Source organism: Struthio camelus, chromosome Z (genome assembly GCF_040807025.1).
Source record: "Struthio camelus isolate bStrCam1 chromosome Z, bStrCam1.hap1, whole genome shotgun sequence".
Classification (NCBI taxonomy): domain Eukaryota; kingdom Metazoa; phylum Chordata; class Aves; order Struthioniformes; family Struthionidae; genus Struthio; species Struthio camelus.
The window spans coordinates 84563886-84587296 of record NC_090982.1 but is presented as its reverse complement, the minus strand read 5'-3'; the positions used below and the strand labels follow the sequence as shown (position 1 = coordinate 84587296).

The following is a 23411-nucleotide window of genomic DNA, read 5'->3' as shown; positions in this document are numbered from 1 at the left end:
TATATATATATATGTGTGTGTATATATATATATATATATATATATACATATATATATATATGTGTGCTAAACACCGTCACTATATTGCAGTTTTCCACTATGTCACAGCATACAGAATCAAAGGTTTGCATTTTTATGGAATGTATCCAAGGTAACAGCACCACAGTAATACAGTTCGTAATCACACACCCTGATAATTATTATTATTATTTTCTTTTCTTTTTTGACAAGCATTACCCCCCCACACACACACGTCCCATGTTTAATTTTTGTTTTAAGTACCGACGCATGCAAAGCATTCCATTCCCAGAAACAATGCAAAAATGAGGTAATAGGAGTAATAAAAAAAATTAGTATTAATTTCTAAATAAATAAATTATAATTAAAAATGCAAAAAACAACTATAAAAATAATTAAATAAGAACCCACAATATCTACAAGTTAGTCATAAATTATGATTGTTAAATATAAGGCATTTAAACTCACAAAACCCTGTAAACTATCAATGTTTTGTTTCTAGAGAATTTGTTGGTGGTGGTGGTGGTGGCTTCTTCTGTTTTGTTTTTAATTCACTCTGTTATCGCAATCCGCTCGCACAGACTCTTTAAACGCAAGGGAACCTGGCACACCGATGCAACTTCAGGCGCTGTGAGTCCTCACGCACCTCGGCATCCGTCATTCACACGAGACCACGGGAGCTGGGTGCTTTTCTTCACCCATTTTAAAAACTGTGCTTGTTCGTTAGGCAAAGAGTAATACTTTCGCATAGGCTTTAAAAAAACAAACAAAAAGGAAAAAAAAGGGGGGGGAAAAAAAAAAAAGAAAACACCCACGTGGGTCGGAAGCGCTCGTCTCCTCCCCACCGCGCGGCTCGCCCCAAGCGAGGGCCGGGATTTGCTCTGCTCCTTGCCCTGCAGCCTGGCTTACAGTGTATATTAGAAGCAACGTCTTGCTCTTGCATCAATGTTAGTAGTGGCATTAGTAGTGCTTTTAACGCTGTTTGCATCTGCTGCTGCTGGAGCGAGACCCACCGCTCCCCACCGACCGCCTCTCGCCCCGAGGCTCTCGACCGCCCGACCGTTCCCGGGCTCAACCCGCAAAGCGACCGGGCAGGATGGACCCCCAGCTTCTTCGTCAACCCCGTCCTCCCGAGCGGAAAAACGCAGCCCGGGCCTCGGGGGTCAGCAACGCCAGCTCACAGCACTCCCGCGATCTCGCCGGCGGTAACCTCCGCTTTCCTTTCTGCTCCCAGAGCGCTGCTGGGCTCCAGCGAAACGGGTGCTCGCCGGAACCAGAAATCATCCCCTCCGCATAAGTGTTTAAATATATACAGTTTCTGATTAACTCTCCTTGTTGCTCTGCATCTCTCTTTTGCTCCCTTACTACATTAAACAAACAAAAAAAAAGCATCATAAAAAAGAAAAAAAACCCAAACAAACAGGCTTTTCGGTTGCAAACGCCGATGCTCCGGCGGGTTTTCGGATAGAGGCTGGAGAGGCCAGCTCTAACACGGGCTGCAGCCAAGGCCTCGTGGCTAGTAGTCTGCAGTCGGTATTTCAAAAGGAGCCTGGATCGCAAAGCCCCACTCCTTTGGCACTTCAGGGACTAATTCCTAACTCTGTTTTTGTGCATGATTGTAATGAGACAGATAAATTAGCACTGGTTTCATTTTAATAGTCGCTCTGTGCTCCGTATGGATGCAGAGTGAAATACGTGTATATATATATATATATAAAAATGCATGTGTGTATAGATACGCGTACTCTCACAAGATTTTAAAATCCAGCCCCTCTAGAAAGCAGCAAATCCTCCTTTAAAACTGTGTTCCCTTCCTGCGCTGAAATGCTCCTGTCGTCAGCATTTTCCTACTGACAACGAGAATTTTCCCTTTTTTCTCCCAGCCTGTTATCAGAACTGCTCTGAGAGATTTTCCACAGCAGCCCGTGAGCCAGAGTGGATTAAAAAAACTCCAAAAAAATAGACTTCCGAATTTCACCTGAGCTGCATCCTTCTTCTCTTATTCTTTCTAAGCCCTCAAGCGCTGCAATTTTTTGCCGGGGGTGAGGCAACGTGCAGAAGATGAGAGCTCTCCGTCCCTCTGGGGACCAGAAAAGAGGGACGTGGGCAAAGGACCGCGGCACTGGGAATTTCACACAAAGTTTGCCGGGTTGGGTTTTCTCCGTTTTGAACACCACCTTTAGCTTGCGGATTGGCTTGTGCTTTCTTATTGCAGAGAAGGAGGCCCGCATCGCCCATCACCTTCCTAGCGTGTTTTCCGAGCAGCTATACTCCAAAGCACAGCTACGGGAGCTGACCCCTATAATCATCTTTTTTGACTGGCAAAGAGTCTAGGAGCCCTCGAATGCACGGACAGCCCCGCGCTGCGGTGCATCCGTCGTGGCAAGCACGGTAATGGGTCAATACAGCGTCCTGCATCACGCAGGGGTCCACGCCACGGCGGGGGAAACGTGGAGCGCCAGCAACAGCCGCCAAAGCCAACAGGCCTTACAGCTCGCAGGAGAAAGTGGTATGAAAAATTACAATCATAAAGACAGCCCGTGGCCTTCCTCCGATTTGGTATGTCAAGCTACTTCATTAAGATATAGAAACAAAAGAAACAGAATGCATGTCAATATTGTGCCCCTACAGAAAGTGTCCAGCACCAGCAGATAAGCAGGAACGAAGCGTTTCCCTATTGCTTCATTCGTTTCATTCCCAATTTTTTTTTTTTTCAGGCGTCTCTTAATTTGCAACACACTGTAAACACAAGGAAAGGAAGTACATGCGACAGAGGCAAAGAGCGCAACCCTTCTGACTGTAAACAGGATTTTGCTTTTTCGCCTCTTCCCTCCTGAGGGTGGGAAAGTTCGACCTTTCTATTCCCCCTCTGTAATGTATTAATCAGGCACCAAAATAAGGAATCTATGGAAAAATATTTGGTGCAAATTAGGTAACAGCAACATGTCCACCACAAGATGAGTAGGGCATCAAACACAACATTTCTTAAGCTAACATGCTCCAGCTGCCATCCATAGAAATAGCTAAAGAACCCCTAACGTGTTTCTACTTATTCGAGAGGTATATATACAATCCTCATGAAATGCAGGATTGACAGGCCAGACTACCACAACTAGTTCCTTCGTGTTCAAGACTAAATCTTCTGCAGCACGGGGTCTCTGAGCTCCGGGAACGCCAGCTCCCTTTCACTGGGCCAGTATCCTGTACGTGCAATATCTCCTACCGCTAGATATCGTACCGCCAATTCCTCCTTCTCGCTAACGTGCCTGCAGACTTTTCCTCTCAATCAAATGGCTCAGAAGGCAAAATTTTGCTGCAAGGGTTGATGGCCATACGACCTGATAAGGAAAAATGGTGCGTCCAGCCAGTTCTTTCAGCTGTCCGAGCCGAGCTGTGTTTCAATGTCCACCCTGCAGATCGGGCACTTCTTGCTGGTGGCCAGCCACTGATCCACGCACACTTGGTGGAAGAGATGCATACACGGTAAACGCCTGCGGAAAGAAGAGCGCCTTGCCGTTAAGGTCACATGGCCAGAGGAGGTCCATGGGACCAGCCTCACACCGTGGGAGAGCCTGGAAAGGCTGGCCTGAAAAGGGCCACTGCGGGGGCAGTGTGTTGGAGATGACAGAGTTTTTCTAGGCTGAAAAACACTCAAAAAAACCAACACGCTCCTGAAGCAAGTTGTTGCCATGTTTAATGACCCTGACTGCTGCTGGCAAACAGCTGTGAAAAGGGGGGGACATCTGCGTCCTTCCCAGCGGGTAGGAGCTGGAGACCATGGCCCAGGGTCACGGGCTTTTACCATAATTTGGTCATCCTTGAAGCCCGAGTGCTAACATCCCTCAGCTCCACGTGGCCATCTCAGGGTCCTCAGATCTGTCCTCCTCTGCTACCTGCAACGTGGCCTATCGCCAATCAATTACGCGGCCTTCATGCAGGTGATCCAAATCTGGAAAATACTATTTAAAACAGCCCTCCTGCTGTTGCAGACCTTTTTCTACACATGGCCCATACTAACGTCCATGCAATAATGCTAATTTGCCTGGACCTTGCAGAGCTCCAAGGGGGGGTTTGTCAGGTCAGGAGCCAGGACCACCCTCCACAACTCCCACAGCAAGTTACCCCCCAAAAACACAGCTGGGATTGCATGGAGAGGTGGTGGAGTGGGGAGCAAAGGGAAGTGGGGAGCGGATCATACCTCACGTCTTCTCCATCTTCAAGCATGGACAGACAGATTGTGCACTTCTCGTCAGTGTCTGACTCCTCGCCATCCTCTTGCTCAGCTTTGCCCTCCTGCGGTCTTCTCTGCAGCAAGGTGAGAGATATAAATCAGTTAGGACCGGACTTTCTAACACTTGCCCAAGACTGTGGAGTTGGACCAAGGTGAATGACGTGGGCTTCGTCTATTGGCTGGATCCACCAGGCTAGGGAAGTCTGCCCAGCCAAAATATCCAGAGCGGGAAGGATGCCACTGGCCATGGGGATGGTGGCAGCACCCCAAGGTGTCAGGGAGCCCCAGAGGAGCGCCACTGCCAGGCATGGCAGCTGCACGGGCTCGTCCGCAAACTCTGTCCCGCGAGGCAGGGCTTCATCTGAGAGCTCCCCACTTTTTTCCTCCCAAACGCACATCCAGTCTTATTAACATCCTTTTTTTTTTTTCATCCAAGGGACAAGCACTCCAAGATAGACACAGAGGGATTCGCATCACCTCCAACCTGGCCAATGCAAGGTACCTTCAGCAAGCAGGTGAGGTTACTACACAAAAAAGCATTTCTCCCCTTTTCTATTTAGCTCTATCTGACTCAGTCCAAGCCCAGCCGGGAGAAGACTTTTGGCCCCAAGTTCCTACCGGTTAGGGGGCGGGCTCTCCCAGAGGGGATACCCTGGCAAAGCAAGGGCGTTGAGCAAGCGCTGGTGCAGCAGAAGGGCTCCCTCGCCTCCCAAAGGCTGCCGCCGCGGGCAGTGGCACCTGCATGCAGACAGGGGTGGGTTGGCATGCACAGCGCCCCCTCGGTGTGTGCACTTTCTTACCATGGGTGGACAAGTCATAGAGGGGGGAAATTGCACGCGCTGGGTGGGAGAAGGCTGACACCCTTTTGAAAATTTGGCCCACAGCTTCCTAGCCTAGAAGTGAGAAACAGCCAGCTGAGCCCCACGAACACGTCAGCCCGGGACCCCTGTAATATGTCAAATAGCCAGTGACAGACAGGCCTGGACAGGTCTGTATTTTACATTCCTCCCCAGTTTTGGGAATATCTTAATTTACAGCATTGGTTTGCCAGCCCTAAGGCTGACTACCCACTGACATCCTCTCTCTGTCCTCTGCATACCTACAACTCTTGGCTGCGAGCACTGCCGCTTCTCAGCTCACCTTCTTGTACTTGTGCGGGAAGGTGAACCTCTCGATGGTGTTCTGCACGGCGCCCCGGCTCACGCTGCCCAGCCTGTCCTCCAGCTGCAGCAGCTCCTTCAGCAGAGAAACAGCAGGAAAAAGCCATCAGGAGAATGCCTGGGACACAGGCCCCAGGGACAAGTGGGAGCCACCGGCGGGAGCCACCAGGAACCAGGCCCTGGCCTGTGACGCTCCTTCCCCACCACGTTTTACCTAGGAAAATTTCCATGGAAAGCAATTTGGTTGGGCTTTAAGGATGGATTTGATCCCTGGAGCCTGAGCTGATAAGCTCAAATTTTGAGCTAGGGGCTCAAGGTGCAGAGCTGAGAGCGGGATGTCAAATATTGCAGAAATTAAAGTGGAACTTGATCTCTGTTTGATAGGGGAATGCAAGCCTATCAAAAAATCAGCACTTTGCTTACAGTCATAAACTGAGCCAGAGTCAACCTCAGGCAGACCCAGACAAGACCGTCTTTTACCAAAACTGTTCAACCCCTTCGCCTCTCGATTAACACTGAAACTGCCAGAGGCCTCAACCTGCTCATGAGCACTTCATCAAATCAGTGCCACTTCCCCATCATTTCCCAGGTGATGCGGGAACGGGGATGATATTTCCAAGCTGGCCCCATCTCAGCCCCTTTCTTTTGCTGACCCAAGGAGACTGAGCAGAGCCTGTATCTCCATCCTTGCCCTTCCTGCATCCCCCCTCTGCGATTACCGCGCTGCAAAGCGGAGCTGTACGAATTTACGTCAAAGCTTGCACGCTTTCCCAGGGCTTAGAAATTTAATAATAATTCCAATCTGCGAGATACGTACTTCGTAGCTTTCCCGCACAGCGGATGTGTGCCTGTTTGGATTCAGGCCCTGAAGAGCAAGTAGCTGAAGCTGAGGATAAGGGTAATTTCTGATTTCATGAACGACCTGCGAGAAGCGAGAAAGATAAAGCCGCCTGTGTTAGTACAGCAAAAACCCTTCATGTATCCTGATTTAAAATAAGCACTTTAAAAATGCAAAATTAAAGAGCAGACTGACACCTTCATTAATGGAAGCCTTTTAATAAACAAGAAAAAATGAGGTTTATTAAGTAAATCTCTTATAAACTGATAATTTAGAACATACATTTTGTCTGAACAAACTACTTGCAATAATTTCTGCCGCACCTATAATACTGTGGTTCCAGGCCCTCTATACGGGTTAGCTTAAAAAGAGAATTTTTTAAAAAGGGTGGATTCCTTTCCATCTGAGCTCTGACTTTTTTTGCCCTACCATAGGGCGCAGGTGTCAAGATCTGACTCCAAGATGCTGAGGAAATAACACCACCATGGGGTTTCCAAGGATGCTTTAAGGACTAGCAGAGCCCTGTGTGGCTCAACTCAAAATACAACACCCTGCTAGGAGAAGGGCCCCTGAATAGACCCGGTCTCTGCCTATGCAACAGAGAATTTACAGACAACGGTGAGGCCGATGCAGCTGGCAGTTGCGTGATGAGGACGTGCATGGGGATGATGGGGAATGAGACACCTCCCACGAAGTCATCTGCATGCTGGAGCCTTTTCCCAAGGATCAAGGCCAGATTCACCCTCAGTTACAACAAGCACCAGTCTGGAGTAATAGCACCGACTGCATCTTTCCAAAGCAGCCGAACGTCCTCCCTTGCAATTTTTCCCCCCCCTTTCTCTAATCCAGAGAGCGCTGATGCAACACGATCCTTTCAAATGCTCCCTCCCACAGCCGGAGATAAGTGGGATCCTCAGCAGACAGGTGATAGAGAGATAGCAGCCTTTATTTTGACTGCCTGCTGGCAGACAATGCATAAAACATCTTGCCGAGAAAGCGTTTCACTTACCATCTGCGTCGAGGACGTGCTCCTGGGGAAGTGGTGCATCCTCGGGGTAGCCAAGTAATGCTGATAGGGCTGGGGGACCGGACGGACCTGGAACTGGGCGTGAGTCAGGCCTGCGTCGACGCTGAGATCCCTGCGGGCGCAAGACCAAACAATATGCAATTTTGATGGTGTGGTTTTTATGCTGTTGCCTTTGACAAGTCAGATCACGCTCACAGAAGAAGAGAGCAACATCCCACCGGTGGGATCTCGCCTGCCATAGGTGCCTCTATCTCAATGCCTCAATCCAGGGTGATGCTACTGCTTTAAATTGAGTTTCCTCGGATTTCTATGGTCACCATTTCCCCAGCCAGCACAAAAGCGTGAGGCTACTGCCAGTTGGCATATGTGTTAGCCAGAGTCAAGAGCTTTATGGACGCAGTTTAACTTCAGAGCCCTGGGACCACAGTCTGTCCAGAAAAGGTAATAGGTTTAAGATATTTCTGGATGAAGCACATGCTCTTCTTGAACCCTGCTCCTGCAGCCTGGCCTGGGCAAGCAGAACGGGAACTTGGCTGAGCACCTGGGCCAGGACTCAGTTCGGTGGCTTTGGGCACTTCAACTCTTCCAGAAAAAACAACCTATCTCAATGGTGAGACTTCAAAAGGACTGAGATCCACGTTGCAACCTGAGGGCGAGCTCCCAGCTTGCGGTACGGCGCTTTGGACCCCTCCGTCAAACAAAAATCATTAACGTGCCTGCAAATGCCTCAGTTTCGTGCAGGCACCATCCGGCAGGCAAAGACGCCACACAACCCTCTTCCCCTCGCTGCTGGGAGTGGAGACCCAACACAGCATCTCCATCTCTAATCCAATTAGCTGATCCCTTGTTGCTCCAGCGAAAAGAATCTCTCACAAAACAAGTGCTGTGAATGTCATTCGCTTTATCATAATTACAAAAGCCGGCACTCTAATAACCTTGCTTGTCCCATGCCAGCTGGAGCAAGCTAGGCAGCTAGATAGACAAACCTTGGCCATCATAAAACTCAGGAGACATCCAAGAGGAGCGCAACCAGGGTGGGAATCCACAGCACAGAGCATTTTCCATCTCCCAAGTCACATTTTCAGATATTTATCCCATCGTTCAAGACTATTCCCAGGTTAACGGAGGGCTTGGCTGGAAATGAGGAGACCTTGGATCCATTCCCAGCCCTGCCGCTGGCCTGATGCATGACTTGGCCATCTCCTTTCTGCCTTCCCAATTCCCTGCCTGAAATGTAGCCATGATAATAGCTCTGTCCACAAAGTGCTTTGAGTTCAAGTGGTGAAGAGATGTCTCAAAGACTAATGGCAACTACTAACTTGCGTAAGCTGTTGCAGCAACAGCGCTGCTGAACCATTTGTGCAATTGTGCATCCAATTGTTAAAATCTGATATTTAGGCTCTCAGAGCGACGCTGTAGGTCCAGAGCAGAATACTGCATGGAACGGTGTTTTTCCACTGTTTTGCCGTGGATAAGCAGAGTGCATTAGCTGAAGAAAGCCAAAACCAACCATCACCTCCTAGGGTGTGCTCCACGCACAGCACCTTGATGCTCAGTTGTGAGATCCAAGAGCTGCAACGCCTGCACTGCACGGGCTGCCAACAGCTATTAACTGACGGATAAGGCCCGAGACAAAAAGACTGGATAGCAGTCACTAAATGTCTATTCATGAGATCATTTCAGGAACAAAATAGGAGTTTATTGCTTCTTCATATGAGCATTTTAATCAAGGTTTGGCTGTCCAAGATGACTGATCACCTCCAGCTCTTCCTGCCATCCCCTCTTCACATGAAGGCGCACACTACTGCCTTCAAGCCAGTGCCAGCGGAGCTGATGTGGTGATATATTAGACAAATGTTTTTACATTGGTCACTGGGCAAAATTGTCCAAGTGCCCCAAGGAGAAGTCAGTCACCAAATACATATATTTACAGTGTATGCTTTCCTGCCATCCCCGCTCTTCAGGTTTTACAAGGTTGTGGAATGACATGGTGGGGAGAGGGGGAGAGGAAGAGGGAAACATTAAGTGATGCTTTATCAGATTCTTCTAATGATTATATTTAAGCACAAGACACACCAAGAGAGACAAAAAGACAGACTCCATCCAAATTGAACATCAGCTGCTTTGCAAACTGATCAGAACAACATCACATTGGCCAAATTCAGATCTCAGTGGCACCAGTAATGGGGACATCTGAGAAAAAAGTGGCAGAAGGATCTGGCCATATTTTAGGCTGTGTATTACTACCCCTGGAGGAGAGAAAATCCTATGTTCAAAGAACTCTCTATTTGCAGAGCAAAGCACTTAGATGTTCAGAAATGTCGTAACTGAGATGTCCTGTGCCATTTTATTTTGGCCCCCTTGTGCATACGCATTATGATCGTCTCTGATTGCGTGTTCACTTGCTATTTTTTTCCATTCAGTGCACAGAATAGGCTTCACTCAGCTAACAAGCAGCTACTCGAAATGTGCTTTTATTTTCTTACTCTTTGAACTTGGGCCTTATAGCTTCGTAATTGTGCAAGACCTCAAAACCTGCTCTGAAAACAGAACAACCAGTTTCCTCCTCAGCTTTTCCAGGATATTGAACACTATAGTGTGCAAACTATTAACAAATATTAATTCATTTACTTCTATGGGTTAGGGTAGCATTGACCTCCCTAATTTAGGGCACGGAGAGGGTTGTGGCTGCTCTTTTTGAGCAATGGTGGACTGCAGAAGATCTTGTTCAGCCAGAGATGTTGGTCTGCAGGAAAAAGACCCTGGGCGATGCTTCACCAGAGGCGATGCCTTACAGAGGGAAAATCCCCCGGGGAAGGTTGCTATTTAAGGTGCACCCTACGTCCGTGGGTGGAAAGAGCTCGGGAATGCCGATGCCTCGATGTTATCACACACGTCTAGCAAAACATTTGCAGAAAACGACTACGCCGAAGCTATGCACTTGCTCGGTCTGCGTAGGACTTCAGTATGTGCTCGTGGCCCTCCCAGTCATGAGTTTTCCCTCTTTGCACGCTACCGGTGCTATAGTTAATGAGTACAAGCATTAGCTTTTCATGAAAGCACCGAGGCAAGATGGCTGGCTAACCCCAACCGCCCGCTTAGGGTTTTTTTTAAAACCTCATTCAAAAGACTAGGGAAAGGTAGAAGACTTACCAGTCCGTGCCTTCGGCTAAGTACCTGGGCTGGGGCCCCATGGGCTGTGGAGTTTGCAGTTGGTGGCTGAAGTCGAAGCTGGGGTGCAAGCGGTGAGGCTGGACAGACATGCGCTCTTGAGCCCGCCTGCAGGAGGAGGAGATGAGCTAGTGTTAGAGGCACGGAAAACACCGCGCAGGTGTGCTCCTTTCTCCATCCAACCTTTTTCTGTGTGATGGACAGGCAAGGCTGGGGTCCAGCACCTTCTCCCCTGCCTCTGCTGTCCTGCAGGCAGGGAACAGAAAGCGGTAGAAAATATTGCGAGGTTTTTCTAAGGGCTCCAGGCCCGCCTCATGACTTTTGTCCTTTTGGACTACCTTCACTCAGAGGAAGAATGTGTGCTACTTGATCAGCATCAGATACCAAAACGTCTATATTTAGAGAGCTGCAAGCTGGATGCGCAGGCAGGATTTGCATTACAGACTCATACCCTGAGCTCCCTACCGAGTCCCTGCTTACTGATGGGGAGGGAGCCATCACAAAGTAAATCTCCAGGAAAACGCTGGAGCAAATGGAGCAGCAAACTGCTAGATACAATATTTCTCAGGCAGCTGCAGCACAAAGGCTCCTCTCTTGAGGGACAACCCCCCCATTGCCAGGACTGTGTCCCCCACTCTTGTAAGGTTTTGGACATCTCCCTCCGATGCAGCTGGTGCTGGCTGCTTGCAGAAATGGGCCTTGGGAGTGAGTAAGACCTTTTCTACACCAGGATCACTTTTCTCAGAAAACCTACTTGCAGATATAATGCTGACAGCGTTTATGGAAGCCGTTTCCGCGTGGAATTGTACTCCATGGTTTTATATGAATTTGGCTTATGACTAAGAGGTAAACACTTGTTTCATCAGTGCCTCAGCCTCGCATATGTTCGCTACCCAATTATTAACTAATCATTAAATCCACCTAAAATCCAGCTTATGCAAAACAAAACAAGGACGAGAAGAATGCACAATTTGCAGACAGAAAGTGTGGGGGAGGAAAGACTTTTCCTTCTGCAGCCGTCTTCCCAAACGCAGCATTACCACAGAGGCTCATTCACCGGCCCTTGATCCACGGGCGCAACCCATGAACTGCTTCCATATGTTTCCAAAAACGTCTTCCTGTCCTACATATTATCTAAATCTCTTGCTCAAGAAACAGACTCAGAATAAGGCCAGACATCCATTTCCACCTCTGCAGAGAAGCAGTAATTCTCTTTGCAGTCATCAGCCCAGTGTGAATTTAGGCCGCTTTTTTGACTGAACATGCTTCAGATCAACAGCATCCTTCTCTCTTCATGCAGCCAGAGCACAGCCAGGAAGCCTAGAGCAGAGCAGCGAGCTCTTTGTGTACAAAACCAAACACTTAAGGAACATGTGGATAAAATCTCTCATGTGGTTTTGAAACAACAGCTACAAAAGTGTAGCTCTTGCACGCAGTCTACTGCTTCCTCTTTGATCCAGGGTTGGTTCACTGCAAAACCAAGGCATTGTGGTCGTGATTCTCCTGTGGGACAATAATAGTTGACCGTGGGACAAACTAGATGTTGGATCCCCGTGGGAAGGGCCTAGCCAGAGGTAAAAGCTGGAGCGCAGCTGTTGGCAAAAGTCCTTTGGGGGTCTGCAGCCCAACTTGCAAAAGCTCCAGCACACTCAGCAAGCACTGTACCGGCGTTGCGCCCTTGGCGAAAGATGCTTCACGGCAGCGAGGACTGCAAGAGCTTCCTGGCAGCCTGTTGGGCATCCCCCAGAAAACCAGTTTTCCAGCTATCTGAGCCCGAAACGCCCTTACCTCGGATGGGGCATGAGCCGGCGGTGCTGGGCCTCAAGGAGCTGCTGCTGGAGGAGGTATTGCTGGTGTAGCGCCTGAGGTAGGAAGGAGGGTCCCGCCACGTCCTGGAAGGGCAGGGCTGGCACCGGTGCCAAGGGCTGGTGCAGGGGGCCGCTGTGCTGGTGTGCGGGGGCCATGTGGGGTGTCAGCCCCGGCTGAGGCTGCACCGCAGGAGGCAGGGCGAAGTCGGCTGAGAGCGGAGCTTGGGGACCCAGGTGGAAGTGCCGGCAGGAGGTAGCATGGGGATGCTGAGACCTTTGAAAAGGAGCACCTGGAAGAGAAGAGGGCGGCCGTCACGGCAGGTCACACGGCTGCTGAGCTGGAGCAAGAGGTAGGCAGGTGGCTGCTGCTCTCTTCCACCAGCAAGGCAGGAAGAAAAGGACAGGTCCATTAGCCGAAATCAGAGCAACTCACAGGGAAATGTCAATTTTGACTAATAGTTCTCCTCCTCCAAAACATTTTTGGTAAAAAATTGTTGGGTTTTAGATTCAGAGTAACTTTTGGCGCGAAACTGAAATGCATACTAATGAAAACTTTCTTTCGGCTTGGTTTGGTTTGCCTTTCTTAAAGAGAAGAAGGAAAAAAAAGTCTCAACATTGTAGAGAAGGAAAAAAGTCAGTTATCTTAACTATGCTTTTGCAGGTTATCGGCTCACAGAATTTTTTCAAAGGTTGTTGACTTCCCGTACAATGCAAGGTGTTTCTTTGTCCCTCTGAAAATGTCTTATAGGCAAGAAAATAATCTCTGCTCTAAGAAACTATCTTTCACTGACTGCAGGACATGAATTTGACATCTTCCACTTCTGAGAGCAGAGATTAAGATCCTGGGTATTTGAAGAAACCCCTTTTCAAAAGCCAGGCCTCATAATCTGCATGCATGGAGGAACTGCTTACAGACAGCAAACCCAGCATGAACTGCTATGAGATCACCTACTAAAGTGGTGGGAATGAGGAAGAAATGAGGTGTCAGAGACATCCTTAGCAGAGGCTTTTTTCAAAACATCTGGCACTGGCTTCCATCTCCCTTGAGACCTTTGCTTAGACAGGCCCTTGGCTCAGTCCAGCGCATTAATTCCTACATTTCCAGAGCACTTACAGGCGTCACAGCAAAACTCTGGGCTCTTAAACTAGGCAGAAAGGCAGCTCAGAGCTGAAGGATGAGACTTCTCAAGTGAGCTGTTAGAAATGCCTCTCCACTGAGGATCAGCCCCAGAACAGGTGACCTGCCATTTATGCAGTCTTTTGAACGCCTAAACTTCTTAAAAACTCCTACAGGGTATGGGGTTTTTTTCAGTCTTTGGGACTGGCACAAAATTTCCAGGAGGAACAGCACCATGAGACACTGAGTGTTGTCCCTGGCTTGCACACAGTGTCTTGACCCAGATCCTAAGAACCCTTCTGCTTGCATCTCCCGTCTGTCGGTGGACAGGGCTAGGCAAGCACAGTGGCCCTCAGCACTTTCTGTTCACCTCCTTATGGAAATCGAAGATGCACAAAGCAAGCCAGATGCCAGCAAGAGAAATAACAGCAGAAGTGCTAGCAGAAAGGAACGGTTTGCAAAGCAGTGCATAAGTAATTACATGTAGCGTCTCTCAGATACGAACTAATCCTCCATAATGCCCCTCTGAGAGAGCCGTGCATTTGTTGGCATGTAACAAATGCACGTACCACCAACAGCAGAACTTCTGAAGGTGATAATCACTCACGCTGTCAGCTAACGGCACCATTTGACTACCCTGTTAATTAAAACTGGAGGAGCTGGGATCAGACCCACCATTCCTCAATGACAGAGCTACAAACCCAGACCCGCGAAACACCGACATACTTCTCCCCCTGGTATTGTAAATTATATTTGCTGCCCCAGACCCGTGCCCAATTCACTGTGCCCTGCTGGGTGGTAAAGGCTGAGTCTCCAAGCAAAAAAATGAAATTGAGATTCTGAGCCACAGCGGGCAAAGCCACGCAGTAGCAGGGAGATGCCTCTTAGCTGCTGTATTTGCTGGGCACTTGCAGAGGGACTCCTCTTAACCTCTACTTAACCTCTAACAGCGACAAATTGTCCAGATGGAGAATAGCTTTGGCCAGACAATTCTCCCAGGTGAGCCATTAACCATCCCAGGTCTTCATGAGGCCTGAAGGAAAGGTGTGAGAGTAATTCAAAGTGCTAATCCTGCTACGCACCCAAACACACAAACCTTTGCCACCGAACAGCAGCTTGGTTGTATTTCCGGCAAAACTGGCTTACCACAACATAGGATAACAAAGCTTAGTGATATCCCCCTGCTTCTCGTGGGACAAATCTTGCAGCCCAGAAGAAAAGTAGAAAAAAGGTAAGGTCTCATACATTGAGGCTATTTCTTCTCTTGAAGCCCGGTGGAACCTTACCCAGGGATTTCCAACCTTTCATTTGCATTTTGGGAGGCTTTAAGCTGATTCAGTAAAATGCCTGCAGGACCTTTTCCGAGCTTCCAGCAAACCCGAGAGTCTATGGGGGAACCGTAACCCTCCCATCAGTGAGGACAAACGCAGGATGACGGGATTTGGTTCCTAGAGCAAGGATGGGGTTTGGGATTTGGTTTTCTTCTGCAGACTGAATGACCTAAAGCCATCTACTAATCCTTGATCCTCTACAAGTTGAGATGACTGGACAGGAGACACCTGCCTTCTAGCCAAAATTTAGACATCCAAGTCTAAGATAGTCTATGTCTCCTCAAGAGAGAGTGCAGAGAGAAGAGCCTCTAGAGCACAATTCATCTTATCCTAAAAGTGACATCTAAGTGAGGAGTGGCTATGTGTACGTAGATATGAAACAGGACCTAAGACCAATAGGTGAATCCCCCTTTGGAGGCATGTGCTTCTGAGGTACCTACAGTTGGTGAGTTGGGCTCAGCTCTCAGAAAGCAGAAGACAAAGAAAAAGGATTTTCACAGTTTGGATTTTTTTTTATTATATTTTGGGCGTCCAATTCCTGATTTTTAAATGTCTAGAGTAAGCAGTCCTGTGTGAAGTTCATCCCCTTGAGCGGTTAAATAAGACACAGCCGCCCATTGCAACACAGGAAGCAGTTGCACTTAGTGTCCTAAGAGAAAGGTAGGAACAGAGGACACCAGGCAGGAAGGGGACAAGAAAAATCGACCATTTTAACTGGGGGAAATCTTGCCAGATCACTTCTTTCAAGATCAATTTCCCCCTTGAACAAGACCCCGTTGCTCCTAGTGGAAGGCGAATGGACTAGCCCCTTTCCCAGGCAAGGAGCTGTGATAAACCAGGGGCACAAGGTGGGCCTTGTTGTAAGAGCCTTTGGATCTGGGTTTTTCATCCCCCACCAAGACAGTCCTGGCAAGGGACTTGATCATACAGTTCCCCTGCAGTCCAGAAAGTAGAGGGAATCTAAAGGGAACCAACGTTTAGACTACTGAAGCTAAATGAGAGAAGTGCCCCCTTTGAAGACTGCTGTGTTCATATTCACCGGGCTGTCTGCAGTCTGATTTTACCCATGTTCTGATGAACCCCTCTGTCAAAAGTAGCTGAGCAGACAAATTTAGAGTTTTCCATGAAGTCAAGCAGTTTTTACCAGATTTTTTTTTTTCTGAATACCCACTAGTTCACTAGTTTCCTTCCATAGGAAAAGTACTATCAAGATGCGACTAAGACCATATGATTAAATAAAAACCAGCATGTCATCTTAACATAATTCACCATCCCGTGTTGAAGCTGTTTATTCCCTACAGCTAATCCATTTGCTGATGAGGATGTTGAAACAAAAGCAGAGACTTCAGGGAACACTTCAGCAAATCTACACCTATTAGCAGTGATCCAGTCCCATACGGAAATAATGGCAGCTGGCGTAGCCAAACCGGCAGGCACAACAAAAAGCGAATACTTGCCAAACATAGGAGTGGTGGACCCCAGAAAGCCCTAGCAAACAAATAACAGTGCAAAACAGAACATTTCATCCCTATGTTATCTATTGATAAGTTTACCCAATTCTACTCATTGTATCAAGCCACAAGGGGTCTTGGTGGAGACTTCTTTTCAAGGGCACATGCTGATCTCACACACACAAAGCAAATTCAGTGCCACTCTGCTGACACCAGCTAAGCAATGTTACTCCAGACAGATAACTCACGATGACCAACACCCAAATCTGGCTCACAGGCAGCTGACCCCTGTTCGACACAACAGAAGATCTCACATTAGTAGGGCCTGTTAATGATGAATCCACTAGCACATCTTCCTTCTCTTCCCTGAGTCACAGTTTGATTCCAGGTCATATTTGCATTGCAGTAGAAAAATCACTGCCCATAAAATGCTTCAAGAAAATTTGATTCATGTATTTAATCAGCCTTTTGTGTAGCTAGTAATGTCTGGCGCAGCCGAGAGCAATCTGTAACAACATCAACCCAGATACATCAGCCCGCCTTTTGTTTCTACTCCCTGTAAAAGCAGGACTGTCATTTTCACTTCTCAGCTAAGCCTGGAGAACATATTTACAGCGGAGACAAGGAGGTTGGGAACTGTGTATATTGAGCTCCAGAGCTGCTAAGCGCATCTTCCACGGGCCACATTTCCCACCAGGGGCTGCAGGAAGGCAGCACCACTCTGGGATCAGCGAGGTAGAGACCTCTGTGTCCATCACAACAGGCTCCAAAGCTGCGGTCCTCAGGCTACTGAAGGTCATCTTTCTCCATTGGGATACTTTGACGTTACAGGGAGAGGTGCTAGCCAGCTCTTGGATGGCTTTTTATGGCCTACCTCAAAGCTAGCTAATGGGCTTATGAGCTGCAGTGGTCCTTTCTGCAAGTACGCAACTTCTCCAGCTGGCAGGGAAAAGGAAAGCCCAGTGCCCTCGATGCAGAGGCAACGTGGTCCTCATTGCTCTAAGGCTGCAGGCAGCACCGTGCCTTTGCAGCAGATGGCTTCTGACCTGAGGCCAATAGGGAGCTTGTGTCCCCGTGTCCAGTCAGCCAGGCAGATCAAAGTACCAGAAGGAGAGGGTCCTTCTTGCTGTGCAAGGCTTGTTGAGGTGCTCCTTTCGCCTGGAACAACTAGCTCCGGTCTCACGTATCTGGGCTCCGGAGAATAAGTTTCTTTGTGCTCTCCATCAGGCTACCCACCAGCCAGAAATCCTTTTTTCCCTGCCCTGTTGCTTCTTCCTTTTATTTATACGCTCTTTCTGTGGCAGATGATAGCTCAAAGCAATATCAGATCAGCAGCTCTGAGATGAGCCACATGTCATATCTATGTCTGCAAAGGAGATAACTTACTCCAATTTCTGGAGTCTCCCGTGAACTGGTAGAGGGCAAAATGTCATGGAGATCAGAGATGCCTGTCTCAATGCAAGCATCTTATCTGTGCAGTATTTTTAGAAAACCAGGAGGGCTGTTTCCCCCCTTGTTTGTCTTTTCCTCCCAGCGTAGCTGGAAATACCTGATTTTATACAGATGCTTCCTCTGGTGAATATGGTAGTGCAAAACAGTTGGGCAGTTTTGAATGGTTAAAAAGGAAATAAGTAATCTGGGCTTTTTTTTTTTTTTTTTGACCCTGGTTTGACCTAGCAGTTGCTCTGTATTTTCTGCAGGTATGAACCTCAGCTACTCCACGGCCCAGTTTCCCTACCTGTGCCGCAAAGGTGATACTAAATGGAAAAGCCTGCTGGGAAGGTGGTTTAACGGCTATTTACAAAGCACTCAATGTTTAGCTGGAAGACGGCATTACAGGCTGCAGTCTCAAATTTAGGAGCTACCGGTTTGTTTTTAGAAAGTTAACAGACGATACCGAAGCTCGGATGCTTGGACTTGTTCAGCCCCTTGCCATCGTGGAAGGGGGAGCGGTGCAGCAGAGTTCCCACCCTGCCACTCACGCCGCGCTCAAATGTAGTGGAAAACTGCGTGGAAATTCATCACTTCCTCCCCTCTGTTGCTTTCTCCCTTCCACAGTTTTCTTCCCACAGCTCTACAGTTATATTTATTGTTTCTGTACATTATTTGAAGCAGCTTGGATGTTTTTTCATTAGAAGGAACGCTCAGGATTCCTTAGGGCTCCCAGGTGGACCATTAGAAATGACACATTCATATGTTTTTACAGGTTTCTAGGTGACATCTAATCACAGAAACGTGCTGGGGAATTCTGTCATTGGGGATTCTCCAGCTCCGGGAGAACGGCTGGTCCTTCAGCATCCGTCGAGATTAGGCGATATATATGCACATGCAAATTTACCCCTCCGCCAATATTTTCCCCAGTAAGGCTCAAAGGGTATTGGGATTTATGTGCTCATTAAAAACTGACCGTCGTGGAGATGCAAAGCTCCCAGGTAACCCTCTCAGAGAGACGGGGGCTATTATAAAAAGAAAAAAAAAAAAAAACCCTGAAATGGGAACCTTTTCTTCCTGCTGCCTTTCCTCACAGGAGCGGTATTTTTGGAGAAAGGGGGCCGGGCGTGCAAGGGAGGGGGCCGCAGGATCGGGCCCCGAGCTGCCGCTGGAGATGGGCATCTCGAGCAGACAGCTGCCGCCCGGGGAGCGCCGGCGCGGGGGAAAGGAAAACAAAATCTGTCTTATGTCGTTAAGCCGCCTGCGACGCGTGTGAATTTTCCCCCGGGGGAAGGCAACCTGGTCTGCTTGCCGAGGCACGAGGAGCCCGTGTGCGCGCACCGAGCTATCTCAATAGCCGAGAGCGGCCCGGGACGTGCCCTCGCCTTCCCGTGCAGACGCCCCTTGGAGACCTTGGGAAGGCAACGTCGAGTCCAAGGTCCTGCGACGCCGGAAGGGGAAAATCCCGGGAACGGCTTTGGTTTCGGGGGGCCGTGAGCCCGCGAAGACCCGCTGCCACGGGAGACGTGTGCTCTGTTTGCAAGCACGCTACGAGTTGCCCGGTGCCCCGCCTTAGGGTCGCTGGTCATGTATTAAACCTTTTGCAAATTATTTATAAATATACCCTTATTAATCAGGTTGCGTTAACTTGCTAAGAGGGAGTGGGAGATGATGATGTGCGTGGGGAGAGAAAAAAAATAGAAATCCCCAGACCAAACCTAGCCAAACCCACTGTGTGCTCAGGCACGTAAAAATCCAGCTGCCTTGCACAGACACAGATATTATGCATTTAACACAACCATCTGCCTCAGGTTAGCGGACAGCAAGCTGAAGGCAAGGCGAACAGGGAGGGGAGGAAAAGAGGAGGAGGAGGAGGAAAGAATTGGAGAGAAACAGATCAGGTGGGAAGGAATCCGTCTCGATTTCAGCACCTTCCCCAACAGCTTTGTCGTTTTGTTTAGGAAACTGGTAGAAATGTGCCAAAAATAATACACAATCCAGCTCAAATCCAGCTCAAATCCAGCCCGGGGCGAAGCCTGCCGTCCTACGCGTCTAGTGCCCCGCTGCGGCGAGCAAACCCGAGCTGCAGCCCCGGCGTACGCGAACCGCACGTTTTACCCCTTATTCTGCTTGGAGTTACAAGCAAAAAAGTTTCTGCTTTTGGCTAAAAGCCAGGGGAAAAAAAATCAAGCTGGCATTTACAAGGCACGAGGGGGCATGTGAGCCTCCCCGGGTCCACGCAGGGGACCCCGACGTAACCAACAAAAGGGTCCGACTCCTTCCAGAGCCCAAACTGTGCTTTCAACCGACTGTACTTAAAACTGGCAGTAAGTAACGTTTATCAGCACGTTTCCACCCGAGAGGAGAGGAAGGGCTGAGGCGAACGCCGAGCGGTGGGAATTGGGAGAAACAGTGATGAGATCCGGCCTGGCAGCCTGGAAGCCGTCGCGGGAGCCTGGGACAGAGATGTCTGTTTATACAGACGTCCCTTTTTCAGGGAACCATTTTCCAGTAGCTTTGAGGAAAAAAAAAAAAAGTATATATATATATATATATATATATATATATATGCACATATCTGTATATATAGTTTTGCTGAGGATGATGTTTCACAGGAGCGTGTTGAATTCAGCAGTATTTTCAGCGGGGAAAGGAGAAACACTTCAGCAGCGCCGATGCATTTCAATTTGTCTGAGTTTTTGCTTTCGTGCTGCACGCTCTGTTTTAGCTAGAGCTTTATTCTCAAGTACGGTATTCAAGGGCATACTTGTGATTTTCGGCTCGTTGCGCAAAAAGTCAAAACGCGCTGGAAGAAAAACCGTCATGGTCCCACTTTCATTCCTCCTTTCCCAGGCTTTCATCTCTATTTTAACGTGTCCGGAGGGATGGGTGGTCCCCGCAGCTCGGCGTGCTCGTTCCCACCCAGCCCAGCTCTTCCTCCCCGAACGGCCGCGTTTCTCACAGTCTCGTGAAATCCCGCCGCTGCCGACCTTGGAGCGGGCTGGGCCCTCGGTTTTGGCCGAGCCGGGTTTAAAGCAGCGGCGGAGGGATGCAGAAATCCCCTCTGGCGTTACCGAACCCCGCAGCAGCTCGGCTCGCCGCAGCAGCTGGTGGGAAACGTGCGGCATCGCTTTCCCCGATCCCCAGGGGGGATCGTCCGTGCCCGGCACCGCTCCGGGAAGCGCTGGCTCCCGGGAGCTTTGGCCGTGGGCCGCCGCTTCGCACCGAGCTGCCGGGCGTGCACGCGCCGAGCACACGCATGTGCGTTCCCGGCGACGGGAACGGGGGGCACCCCCCGGGCCTGGCTTTGCCAAACGGATGTGCACGAGACGGGTAGCGAAACGCGGAGGGGATTCGGCTGCCGGCCGGCCGCTCGGGTTACTTCACCTGTCCCTTGCGCCGGCCGTCGCAGCTGGCTCGCGTCCGAAAGGCGAGCCCGTTTTGCATGTGTCGCATCGGCAAACGCACGCCAGCAGCGGGGCTTTTCGGCCGGCTCCCGGGCTCCAGGACTCTTCTCCAGGGTTCGGACTACTAGCCCGATTTGCAAACAAAATGCAAAGAAAGGAATTAGAGGGAGCCTGGGGTCCCCTTGGTCAGAAGATGCAAACATCCCTTGGTCAGGCCAGTGTCATCTTTTGAGCGCTTGCATGTCACTCGCGGGGCTGCGTGACCGCACGAACTGGGGGCAGGGATCTGTTTTTGAACACTGCTGTGTTAAGAAGAGCCCTGGAGCCACCAGTCTGCACTGGGGACACCTGGAGCAGCTTTCGAGCGTGGAGAGAAAGTGCTCCTTGCCTTTCCCCAACCTGGAAATGGGAAAAGTCATCTGGGGAAAGGAATTCATCCTTAATTCAGCAAAAAAAAAAAAAAAAAAAAAATCCCAGCGTGCCAGAGGGCTTTCAACTGGACCCGTCTGCAGAGAGCAACCGGGAGAAATGAAGCCGCCTGCATCCTGGGGGAGACACTCGGAGCAAGTACTATCCCTTGGCAATGTGAAAATGTCCTGACACGGGAGCCCTCGGCTTTGACAGGCAACAAGAAGCTGCAGCCAGTTGTCTGGAAAGGGAAATTCAATACGTGGGCTTCCAGTGCTTCCTTACTCCTGCAGCATCCGAAACACTTGCCAGCCACTTGGAGCTGCTGAGGACCTGACTTAAAAAACCCTTAGCTGCTTCTAACCACCTGCTGTGGACAGTTGGTAACCAGCATTTAATCGAAGCCCTGGAGATGGGACCCCAGGAATACCAACCCCAAAGACAATGCAAGAGTCGTGCCATCACTCCGTGCTTCAGTTTCCCTCCAAAACAGGGGCATTTGGCTGAATTTAAATAGGTGGGTCCATCACAATCTCCATCAGCTCTCAGTGGGGTGAATCCAGGGATTTGATTTTGGCCAGTCCTGGAATTTGGGGTCCGGCCACTAATTCCTCCTTATATATGAGCTGTCATCATTGGAGCAAGTCTGGCTCCCTTGTCCAGCTTCCCTCAGGGCCACCAGAGCCTGGGTGACCTACCAGCTTCGTCCAGTGTAGCCGCAACACAGACATCAAGGAGAGGGACGAAAACCTGACTTTTATGGGGACATGAGTCCAGCCCGACCTGGACCATCATCATCTGAAGAGCTGCTTTCTCCCCAGGGCATCAGCTTTTCCCTGTCAAGGGGAGAGAGGTGTTTTGGGGCATGATTTGGTCTCACCTGGTTTAGACGTCCCTGCTAGGAAGAGGTTGGAGCAGCATTTGAAGGGGCTCCTGAAAAGCCAGAGGATGCCATTTTGGGGATGGTTATCCTACACTGATGTCATCTGTCTCCATTTTGCATGCACGGATTTTTTTTGTCACCCTGTAGTTCCCAGCTGATTTTTCCTTTTCTTTATGTGTTTATTTGCAGCTGAAGCCCAGAGTGGTAGGTCCCACCCAGCATGTCACCACAGCTCCAAGTGGCAGTGAATTGGGACAGGTTGTCAGGAGACTTGTGGAACATTTCAGCGTTTCTGGGAATGGCCCATTAGGTTGGGCAGGGGATGTTTTTGCAGTGCAGCCTTTCTCCTTTGCTAGCTTCCCATGGCTCTCTGGCAAATCAACCCCAAAGCTGCAGATTTTTGACCACAGTGCACACACAGCCCCTTTCACCTGCAGAAATGCTCCACTGAAAACATCCGTCAGACCTCACGGAGGGAGCAGTCCTGGGACAACCAAGAGGTCAGGCAGGCAATTAAAGAAAGAGCAGTGGCAAGTGGTGGGTATTTAATTAGTGCCACTATTAATGCTGAAGGCTAAGGAGTTTTGTAGCAGTGAGAGGTCAGGACAGAAGTCAGGACCCAGGACATCCCCCTGCAAAGGGATCAGTTGTGCCACCCTTCAGATTTCCTCTGAAACCTTGCTGAGACATGCTAGGAGTAGCGCATAACATTTACCAAGGATATTGCAAATCGATTTTTATCCCCAAGCAATATGAGATGCTAATCGGCAATAAAGCCATCGTACAGAGCAGCCCTGCAGCTGCTCACCTAACTTGAACCGGAGCCCAGGAAAACCCTGGCTATCGTGAGCCCTGCCACTCCGCCTCCCAGCAATTCCCCTTCTATCCCCCGAGAAGGAGGAGCTTTTGTAGCTGAAATCAAAGATCCTGGAAGCCTACTCCCTGTTAAACCTGATATCCTGAAGTTTATAGGTATGTGTCATTCCAGGAGCGAGCGAACTGTGTTTTAAGTACGTGCATGACTTTCTTGAGGCAGAAATAGCTCTTGCTTTACATTTCTGCACGCAGCCCTGGCACTAGTTAGTGCTGCTAAGCCTTGCTGTAATAATATATAAAGGAGATCTCTATGC

General features: G+C 49.3%; 1 protein-coding gene across 1 annotated transcript in view; it reads right to left on the bottom strand.

Moving 5' to 3' along the window:
* Window positions 1-225: 225 nt before the first annotated feature.
* Window positions 226-23411, bottom strand: part of ARK2C (arkadia (RNF111) C-terminal like ring finger ubiquitin ligase 2C) — a 45332-nt gene continuing 22146 nt past the window's right edge. The window contains exons 2-8 of the mRNA XM_068928483.1: window positions 12234-12543; window positions 10428-10553; window positions 7257-7386; window positions 6227-6331; window positions 5390-5485; window positions 4217-4323; window positions 226-3509 (exon numbers count right to left, since the gene is read on the bottom strand). Coding sequence (XP_068784584.1) covers window positions 3392-3509; window positions 4217-4323; window positions 5390-5485; window positions 6227-6331; window positions 7257-7386; window positions 10428-10553; window positions 12234-12543 — 992 coding nt within the window. The 3' untranslated portion in view covers window positions 226-3391. The remainder of the gene's footprint in view (window positions 3510-4216; window positions 4324-5389; window positions 5486-6226; window positions 6332-7256; window positions 7387-10427; window positions 10554-12233; window positions 12544-23411) is intronic.